The sequence below is a fragment of the Ursus arctos genome, unplaced genomic scaffold (assembly GCF_023065955.2).
Source record: "Ursus arctos isolate Adak ecotype North America unplaced genomic scaffold, UrsArc2.0 scaffold_11, whole genome shotgun sequence".
NCBI lineage: Eukaryota > Metazoa > Chordata > Mammalia > Carnivora > Ursidae > Ursus > Ursus arctos.
In genome coordinates this window covers 67,646,635-67,657,072 of record NW_026622775.1, presented here as the reverse complement: position 1 = coordinate 67,657,072, position 10,438 = coordinate 67,646,635, and the positions used below count along the sequence as shown (strand labels likewise).

Here is a 10,438-nt window from a genome sequence, read left to right as displayed (position 1 = left end):
GGCAATAAAATCAGTAAAGCTTGGTTAGATTAAACCAGAGGGATTGGGGAGAGGAAATGGGAGGCATGATGCCATGCCTGTCCAGTGTCTGGTTTGCAGAATTGGATGACTGGGGAGTGGTGTCATGAACTGGAAGAGGGGATACTGAAAGAGAACTGGAGTTTTGGGGGAAGCAGAAGAGAGAGAGGTACTGAGCCAGGTACCAAATTTAAGGAAATGTTTTTAAAGACTTCAAATCCATTTAGTTTAGTTTTTTTTTTTTTTTTTTTTAGTATTTTATTATGGCACACAGGATAGAATATGGTACAGTGTTGTTACTTCAAGTAATTCTGAAACCAACCATTTCCATTTGGCTAAAGTTACTTTTTTTTTTTACATCTAATTTGCATCTGTCTTAGACTTATCATGTGTAGCATCCCATATTTAATGAACATAAGTGTGAAAAGCTTGGTTTCCAAGGCGACTCCTAGCCTTTACAGAAGCCAATATACTGAGAATCTTCATAGTTCAAATCCATAGCATCATGATAAATAAATAATTTTACCTATTTGTGTGGTGACATATATTTAACTAGAAATAGGTAGTGTGAAGAATCAGATAAATTTAAATGGAGACCACTTCACTCTCAGGTTAAATTCGTCAACTTTTACAAGTTGTCTAAAGAACAAATATTGAACGAAATTAGCTGACAAAACAATTGTCTAAGAACAAAGGCAGAACAGCGGATTATCAGTAATTTTATCTACATTCCACATCAAGTGCAAGAGCTTTCACGACTGTACAGTGAACAAGGAGGGTGCATGGGGTGTGTGTTTGATGCAATGCCCAACCAGTTAGAGCTATCACTGAAATCCAAACATTTCCCGATAAAAACATGCAGAGCAATGCAATGCAACACACAGGAAGATCATCTCCTCTCTTTACTAATAACAATTTCATTATCTGTCATCTGTAGTTTTTAAAAAAGTCTAAAGTGGGCGGTATTTAATGTTGTTTACTTGAGGCAACGGAATCAAGCTACTAACACACTGAATCATGAGCTCAGGATTGCAGGCAACATGTTTGCAACGGCAAATAATCCTTGATATTCCGACTCTCTCTATCCAAAATTATACATGGAAAAAATAATATTCCTTCTAATTATATCAATTGTTTGGGTTTCCACTTCTGCCCATATTTGGACTGTATTAAAATAATGTGGTTATAGTAATGGATGGGTGGGATTCATATTCTATCCACATTGCACTAATTATTAAATCACCTAATTACCACAAAAGGTATATTTATCATATTACACCATTGCCTCCAAGAAAGCCATTCCCAACGTTATACAGTACCTTTTATGGGACAGAGTATATCGCTAATTACAAAAGAAAAATCCCAGAGACTCCCTTTTACTCAAGTTTATTTCTGAGGGAGAGATTTCATGAATGGTCGTGACCTAACTGTATCCCTCAGAATTACCAATTAGGGGGAAAAAATGAATTGTAATTGTTAAAAATTGGGACTTAAAAAAAAATTTGGAGGTCGATAGTCCACTTGGCTTATATTGGTGCTTTACGATATTTTAATTAAGTCAACAACCACAGCGAGAAATGTCATTCAGTGTAACTTTATTTACTATTTATTGCACATGATTCGAGGTCTTTAATTTCTAACCACCAAAGATTCAAAGGACTATTTTTACCATGAAGTTTAACATTAACATTAGTGAATTCATTTATTCATGTTTTTTTTTTATTGTAAACATCTGAATTATTCACATTGCCATAGATCCTGAACTCATAAGCGTGGACCATGCACGGCTGGCAGCAAGCCAGGAAGCCACTCTGCAAGCAAACAGATACTCTGCATAAGGAGAAAAGTCATAGCACAACATTGAATGTCCAACCTATGTCATCTCAGAATTATACATATATTGACTTCTTAATTCATATAATATCTGGAACTCAACTGGTTGGTTGGTGATGGGGTTGACCTGATTTCGGGAGAATTCTTCCTGGAAGGATTAAGGACAGAGGGGCTCAATCTTTCTTTTTAGTTGCTTGTTCCTCCCCAGCACCGTTGTCTTTTTTCTCCTCCTCCTCAGCTTCTTTGGTTTCTTCTCCTTCTTCGCCTTCACCTCCTTCCTCTTCCTCCTTTGCCTCCTCAGATTCTTCCTTGGCAGCTTTAACATGAAAAGAAAATGTACAAACTGCAAATCCAGGGGAAGTCATTCAAAACATTTCTGCTCAGGTTTTGTGTGGAACTCCAATTGTCAGAAAGCTTCCCCCAAACTTCTCCACCCCGTCCCCCAACACACACACAACTGACGGTGCTGGCCACTGAACTCAATACCTTCTTCTTAGAAAAAAAGCCAAAAAGCAAACAATTATTTTTTAAAAAAACTACTTTTGTTCTTAAGGCCACCAAACTGCTGGGTCAAATATATTTTTTAAATGTTTAATAAGAATAAAAAGACAGCAGTAGGAGGATATTTTGAATGTTACTTTGAAAAGCCACCAAGCTAAGCAGAGAGGACAGCCAATTTGAAAAACCAGGTACTTACAAAAGGTTTGTCAAATAACTTATTTAAGATTCTCAAGTCATATATGAATAAAACTTCCTTGACCTAAGCAAGGCTTCATTTCTCTTACCCATCTCCTAGCAATACCCATGCCCTGATTGCACCTGACCTTGTAGGGATTTCCTTTTTACCATACCTTCTTCCTCTTCAGCTCCTTCCTCTTCAGCAGCCTCTTCCTTCTCCTTCTCCTCCTCCTCGGCTTCTCCTTCAGAGGGGGGTTCGTCCTTGGCTTCCTCGGCCTTTGCAGCCTCAATGGTCTCCTCCACCTCGATCTGCTCCTCCTGGACGTGGCTGGTGTAATAAGACGGGAAGGAGCGGGCAGACATCAAGTAGGAGCTGGTCTGTAACCCACCATAGGCAGATCGGCCAAAGACCTGAGAGCTCTGGGAGTAGCCGCTGGTTATGCTTCCCACGCTGGTGAAACTGAGCCGGGTCTCCTCACCTTCCAAGAGTTTCCTGGGAAGGCAGGGGAGGATAGGGTTAATAAACAGGAATACAGGAAGTGTGTTGAACAACTTGCCTGCTCTGAGCCCCCCACTCATCTTCCTCCCCTAATGCCACCCCCAAAGGCAAAGGAGAGCAGGAACAGGGCTGGGAACTATCAAAACTTCATGACAGGGGATGTTGTGTCTGGCACTAGAACAAAAGCAAAACAAAACAAAATCAGAAAAACAAACAAGCTTAAAATAGCCCTATTTGATTTAAAATGTAATGAGAAACTAAGAACATAACTTTTTATGATACAGTGTCCAATTCTTCTGTATTTGTCTAAATACTTTCTTGGAAAAAGCCAAAAAGCAAACGATTATTTCAAAGGACTATTCCTGAAGGTTTCTGACTCAATATAAATGAAATCTGATTTTCTTCCTAAACCTGAATGGCTGCTCCACCCCACTGTTTTTACCTATAAGCTGCAATCTCAATGTCCAAAGCCATCTTCACATTGAGGAGGTCTTGGTATTCTTTAAGGTATCGTGCCATTTCACTCTTCGTGGTTCGCAATTCATTTTCTAATTTGTTGATTGTGTCCTGTTGGAGGACAGAAAAAATCCAGCCATAAATCCCGATTGCTGTCATTTTACTGTAGTACATCTGCAAAGGCCTAACCTACTTAAAACCAAAGGGCACCCCTTAGATAAAATCTCCCCTAAAACAACTACCTTTCCTCTTTTTTAACCTTTCCTTCCTTGCATTAAAAAAAAAAAAAATTCAGCTCAGGAAGCATGAAATGAAAACAAAAAAATAGTAAAAAAAAAAAAAACCTGATAGAAGAAAAATTCTTTTTTGTTTTCTTTTAATCACTACAGTCTAATGATCATCAGTAAAATGCCTGCAAAAATTTAATTGCAAAACACTTTGTTTCATATTCATTAGTTAACTTTATCCAGGTAATTTGCAAGAAATTACTCCATTTCTTTACAGGAGTAGGAAATAGCTAAATAAAAAAAATAGTAATAATTGTATCTAAAATATTTTCTCTATACCTATATTATTTTTCTCCTTCCCAGAAAATGGAGATCCTTAAAAAGAACTGTCTTACTACGAACATTACCTACTACAGTTTTGACTGCATGCCTGTCTACCTAAGGGCAAGGAGTGGTTGATGAAACTAGTCTTGAGTATGCTTGGTCACAGGCATCCTTCAGAACTAATGAAAGCTCTCTACTGTATTTATTAAGCAGATGGTCCAATCTGTACTGCAAAGCGACTTGTGGTTAGTGAAGGACATTAGAGAGGCAGGCCAGAGGCAATGCCCAGCTCCCACCCCTTCATCCACCCCACCCCACCCCACCCCACCCCTGTAGGGCTGGGCAGCTTTAATGCGGAGCTAGATTCAGCTGCACCAAGCAAGTCTCCTCAGACTGCAGTGGAGCCCCCACCCCCGCCCTCCAAGTGCCCCACCCCTCCCACACAGTCTCTCAGGAGCCAAGTTCTACTCCCTAATAGCTGCATGCGGATGCCTCATCTCTGGTCTCCACTTTCTGGGCGCGCCCTCAACTCTCCACCCTCCCCCATCCCACCCCCACAATTTGCTCCTGCAGCTCCCTCCCCGCCCCCCACTGTGTTTGCACGGTACCGTACCTGCATAGCACTAATATCGGCGTTCTGCTTGTCCTCCAGCTCCTGCAGCTGCTTCTCCAGCGCTTCGTTCATGCCCCGGCATGCTTCGATCTCCAGGGTCTTGGCCTTGAGCAGGCGGCGGCTCTCGGACACCTCGTCCTTGGCGGCGCGCACCGCGTCGGTGTTCTTGGCGGCGCTCTCGGTCAGCACGGTGAAGCGGCTCTTGAACCACTCTTCGGCGTTCTGCATGTTCTTGGCAGCCAGCTTCTCGTACTGAGCACGGATGTCCTTGAGCGCGGCGGAGAGGTCGGGCTTGGAGGACACGTCCATCTCCACGGAGATCTGAGCGTATTGGATCTGCGCCTGCAGCTCGGCGATCTCCTCTTCGTGCACTTTCTTCAGAAAGGCGATTTCGTCCATCAGGCTGTCAATGCGTTTTTCGAGCTCGGCGCGGGCGAGGGCTGCCTCGTCGGCTCCTTTGCGCGCTTCCATCAGCCGGCCCTCGGCGTCCTCGCGGCTCAGCACCTCCTCTTCATAGCGCGCCTGCAGGTTGCGCAAAGTCTCCTCCAGCCCTTCGCGCTCGCCCTGGAGTGCCTGCTTCTCGTTGGTGGCGTCTTCCGCCGCCAGGCGCAGGTCGCGGATCTCCTGCTCGTACAGCGCCCGGAAGCGGGAGGGCTCGGAGTGCTTCTGGCGCAGCACCAACAGCTCGGCTTCCAGCACCTTGTTCTGCTGCTCCAGCTCGTGCACGCGCTCAATGAAGCTGGCGAAGCGGTCGTTGAGGTCCTGCAGCTGCGCTTTCTCCTGGGTGCGGATCGACTTGAGGTCGTTGCTGATGGCGGCTACCTGGCTCAGGTCTAGATTCTCGAGACTGGGCATCAAGGAGCCAGAGCTGGAGGAGTAGCTTCGGCGCACGGACAGCGAGGAGGAGACCGGCGCGGAGTAGCTGGAGTAAGCGGAGCGCGCGGTGCTGTAGCCGCTGCGCACGCTGGAGATGTGCACCCGGGGCGTCTCCACGTAGCGCCGCTTGTAGGAGGTCGAGTAGTAGGGCTCGTAGCTGAAGGAACTCATGGTGGCGGTCGGAGCCCCTCTGGCTCGCGGCGGAGATGGGGGCCTACAGAGAGAGAACGGGGGAGAGAGGGAGAGGGAAAGGTGGATGGCTGTGTGCGGCTCGGCGCGGTCCTGCCACCCCTATTTATACGCGGGGAGCATTCTGACGCAGCCTGCGATCGATCACGGCGCGCCGGGCCAGTGGGGGCAGCGCGCTGCTGCAGCCAAGGGGAGGATTCTGCGCAAAAGGGAAGGCGGGGGCGAGCGACAGGCAGCTCCGGTGCTGCGGCGCTTGTCCTTTCCACTTGTCTCCGAGGCCCTGGATTTTTCCCTGAGACCCCTTACCCCTCACTCATTCCGTTCCCCAGCCAACCCCCCCATCCTAGTTACTCCCCTGACCCCGTATCACACGGATGCCATGTCCCCAATAATAGGTTCTAACTCCCCATTGACACCTTAGTTTTCTGTATCCCCGGTACCTCGGAGACACCCTCCCCCCCAACTCGCCCCTTCCCCACCTCCGCCTTCTTCCCCCCTGGGGTTTAAGGTGACAAGGCAGTGCCTCTAGGGCTTTCGAAATTAAAGTGAAAAGTTTAAGCTAGCGTGTATAAGGCCTATATGGGAGGAAAGTTTTATATTTCTTTGTGGCTGTTTCTGGCACTTTCTTTCATTCATCTCCCGTCCCTCCTGGTGATTTTTCTTTTTCTTTAATGCGCTGCTTCTGCGCGCGCGCACACACACACACACACACACACACACGCACGCGTGAAACTGCGGCACTGCAGGTGTTGATTTTAGCATTTCCAACCTCTTAGAACAGTTAATATAAGCCTTTTAGTGTTCTTAGATTTTACCATTTCTTTCTGGAGAATGAAGCCGCGGGTGTTTTTAGCGTGTTAAAGCATGTAGGTAGGTGGGAGAGCCGAGAATGAGTTTGAAACTAACCCCGGGAGGGGCGGGGGCGGGGGCGGGAACCGACTCGCAAAGGAAGCCGCGAGCTCTGCAGCGGGATCCGTCAGACTGATCCATGCTCCTGTATCTTCTTCATCAAACTAAATTCCTGCGTGGACACCGCCAACTCCGACACACTAAAAGCCCCTTTCCCTCCTTTTACACCTTGTAGCATCCAACCTGATGATTTCCACAAGCCAGGCAGGTGGCTGATTGTCCGAGGGAAGCGGCTGCTCCCAGCCCGGAGCACCGAGGGCCGTCTCCCGGGAGAACTCAGACCGGAGACATCTCGTTCTGGGGCGGACAGCAAATAGCCGCGTGATTCTTCTCCCGGTTCACCCTAATAATTAGATTACAGATACAGTCAGACATCCATGGATTTTCTTTAGGAAACACCCCGATACCTGAAAGAGTGTGCCCGCCGTAATGTACATTGATACTACCCTGCCTGCGGTTTGGAGAGCGTTTCTCACACATGATGATAGGGAGTCCTTCTGGTTTTCTGGAGGGACTGCAGAGATTTCCATAGGATAACTAAGATTTTTTCTCCACGAGCACTTAATTTCTGCTTAATTTGTTTAAGGGGAGCGTTTGACGTGCAATTTACTGCTTTTTTAAATAGCAAACTAAGGGGAAGCATGCTAACAGTTTTCAAATAGAAAAGCCGGCGCCGCTTTCCCTGCGAGGCTGAGACGGTGAGGTGCTTAGAGCGGGTACCACAGTTTCTCCGGAGGTGCTGCACTTCTCGCCAACGGGAGGGTGGGATGACACTTAAACCCGGGGTTCTTTGCAACTCTAAAAACACCTGCGTTTCTGATACCCCAACGCCCTTCGTGGTAGAGAGAAAGCCTGCAGCCGAGAACTTGCATGGGGTTTCTAAACAACATAGTCCCAAGTAATGCAACTTCAGAAACATGAACATTTGTAGTTTAATCTATCAGGAGGTCTGTCCACATCAGTCATTCTAGGATTTCAAGCCTGAGGCAGTAGGCTTTCCCGGTTTGGCTTGGCCCTGACAGACATGTTAGCGCCCTTATTCTGATGACTTTCTATAGCCTACATACCCTTGGCCTTCACATTCATAGGTGATCCAACGGTGGGAAAGGCTTCTCTGGGGGGAGAGAGGGGGTGAGGGAGAGAACCTAAATAAGTCATAGTTTTGCCTGCTCCCAATTACCCAGCATGGCTGAAAAGTGGCAGAATGGAATTGTTTTAACCTGCCCCATATAAGCCACATTGTGTCACACTCACTGTGTGTGAGGCTGTCTACAGACACCACACTCTTAGGTATTCATGAATTCATTTTCTTTCTGCCAGCTCCCTTCCCTCGGAGTTTCAGGTCACCCTCCAAGATCTTAAGTCGACTCATCAGCGTTTTTGCCACAGCTCCTGGCTGAAGCCTTTGACTGCAGAGGACAGAGGATGCTGCCCCCAAGAGGGGGGAGGCAGCCGATGGCTGACGGATGCTGCAGGGCCCCTGGGATGCCCTGTAGGGAGGAAACCTGTGGGGCAGCTCCTGCCATCCGTTGGGTGGCTGAGAAGGGAGGTGCACTGGATTGGAGTGGGGCGTGGAGTGGAGTGGGGCAGCCCACACCCTGGCTGGATGCCGTGAGCAGGGAGTCAGGAGAAGGGCACCATCAACTGTATTTCTGAATGTAGATCTCTAGTCTTTTTTAAACTAGCTCCTGGCAGAACCACCTCAGTCTCCACTACAGCCTGCTTTCTGGGGGCTTCTGAACCCAGCCCGTGTCTGGGTTTTGGTTAGCCTACTTTCAGCCTTCCTCAGCTAGGCGACTGCCTCTTTTTAAATATTCTGTCCAGTCATCCTCCTTTTAAAATCCTCTTCCCAGCATTTTGCTGTGAACGCCCATGTGGCGCTTGCTCTGTGTCAAAGCAAAGGTAAAATGAGGAACTTTAGAAAACCTGCTTCGAGAAAAGAATCTTGACTTTTCCTTCCCCTACCAGAAATGTTTCTGCAGGAGCGTTGTTTGTAATGGTGTTGTTATTTCTTTAGAAGAAGGCTTTTGGGTCTTGATACACACTTGTGCATTTATTTTCCTTTAAGCATATTCTCCACCAACATGAAATGGGTTGAGGGCTGCCAACAAAACATACTCTTAGGAGATACAAATTACTTTAAAAGCAAGTGTAGAAGTATGTGGATGAAACTGATTAACAGAACTCTCTAATCCTCTAAAGGACTGTTTGAGGTAATTTAGTTAAAAAGTAAAATATATTCACGTTACCACAGGGCTCATAAAATATGTCTTAGAACCACTGAGAAGATGTTGCTTCTCCAGGGCCAATAGAATCGGAAAGCTTCAGATGGGTAGGACCTGGTCACTTTTGATTGCATTATTCTAAAACTCTGGTACAGCAGGACGTTCTGTATGAGCATTTGTTCTGAAAAGCACAGTCTGAAACTTAGGCTGAAATTTATACGAGGCAGGCCTCAGGAAAGCAGTGAGTAAGCAAAATTCTCCTGCCACCAGTGAGCTATGGGAATAGTCCCAGTCCAGAACAGATGAGTCCCAGTCACCTCACCATCATGGAGACACACCCGTGTCAGCATCCTTTTGAAGCAAGGAGGGATGAAGGACATAAACACATGCAAACACACGCAGGATCCCTACCCTGTGGGGGGCCTTTAATATCTACTACACAATTATTACCAAATCCCCCTGAGATGGTGGTTGTTATTCAGCAAACAGCTGAGGCCCAGAGAGGTTAAGTAATTTGCCAACTCACACAGTTACTTCAGACCAGAGCTTGATCTGCTTCCAGTCTGAATAGTGCTCTGCTCATAGCACACACTGCAGCCCGTGGCATTTGCTGCTTCCATATGTCTCTGTGGAACTGGATACTTGCATGCCGCAATCTGCAGTGTGCATGGAGTGAACCTCGCCTGTTTTGAGGACACCAGTCTGAACTGATCTACACCAGGAAGACTGTTAACGGGCATGTTTCCTTTGGACAGCTAGTGATGGCAATTGACTATGATTGTTGTAGATTTCTTAAATAATAAACTGAAGGCTACCGCTGGACATATAACTGGTGATGTCTCCTTTTAGGCACTACTCTAAATATCGGTTTACAAAACACCTTTCCTGGGATTAATGAGCTAAAATACCACTTAGCTGATCTAAGCTCTTGAAAATGACCACGTCATGACTTGTGCCTTTTTTTCTACTTAAAATCCTTTCATTTTCTGCCCTTGTCAATAGGGTTTCTTTGATAAAGTGGCTTAAAAATTGCTATGAAGAATGAAAGAAAAAATGCTGGCACTTAACCTCTCATTATTGGAGGTTATCATGCTTTCTATAAATCTTTAACTTTTTAAAGAGAAACATGAATAAAATCAACAGGAAATGTCTAGTGTGGGGAAGCCACAAATAGATTTCCTCTGTTTCTTGTCACCAGTGTATTTCTTTATATGTTGTGCTCACCATAGGAATCACCATTCGTGAGTCTCCTCATCTTTTGGGTAATATGTTTGAAGGAAAATTTTCCCCATTGTGATACAAAATATGTGTCATTTTATAGCATCACGTTGCAAAGTAATGCATCATAAAGTGTACTATGCGGGTATATAAAATCTGGATTGCAGCAGGAAAGGAATGTCATTTGAATAGATTAAGGATGAAAAGCATGTTTGTATTCAAAACACGTGCAATATTAGAAATGACAGGAACTTGCTGCTGTCCGAGCAGAAATGATGGTGATAGGATCAAACCCTAAATGCTGGCTCCACGGAACTAGCCAAGGTAATGTATTTCCTCCCCAGAGGCCTGCTCCACGGTGTCTTGCCCTTAA

The 10,438-nt window shown here is 45.9% G+C and overlaps 1 protein-coding gene across 1 annotated transcript; it reads right to left on the bottom strand.

Moving 5' to 3' along the window:
* Positions 1-245: 245 nt before the first annotated feature.
* On the bottom strand, positions 246-5,872 carry NEFL (neurofilament light chain). Its single transcript, XM_048212282.2, has 4 exons — positions 4,649-5,872; positions 3,471-3,595; positions 2,703-3,022; positions 246-2,167 (listed from the first exon to the last, which is right to left on the bottom strand). Exons 1-4 carry the CDS (start codon positions 5,693-5,695, stop codon positions 2,025-2,027), a joined length of 1,635 nt encoding a protein of 544 aa, XP_048068239.1. The 5' UTR covers positions 5,696-5,872; the 3' UTR covers positions 246-2,024.
* Between the last annotated feature and the right edge of the window lie 4,566 nt (positions 5,873-10,438).

Bases quoted from the DNA above. Each gene is read 5' to 3' on its own strand.
- NEFL (XM_048212282.2), bottom strand. From the start codon at position 5,695: ATGAGTTCCTTCAGCTACGAGCCCTACTACTCGACCTCCTACAAGCGG. The intron at 3,023-3,470 runs GTAAAAACAGTG...CTGCCTTCCCAG, and splicing joins ATTGAGATTGCAGCTTATAG to GAAACTCTTGGAAGGTGAGG. The intron at 2,168-2,702 runs GTATGGTAAAAA...TTCATGTTAAAG, and splicing joins AGGAGCTGAAGAGGAAGAAG to CTGCCAAGGAAGAATCTGAG.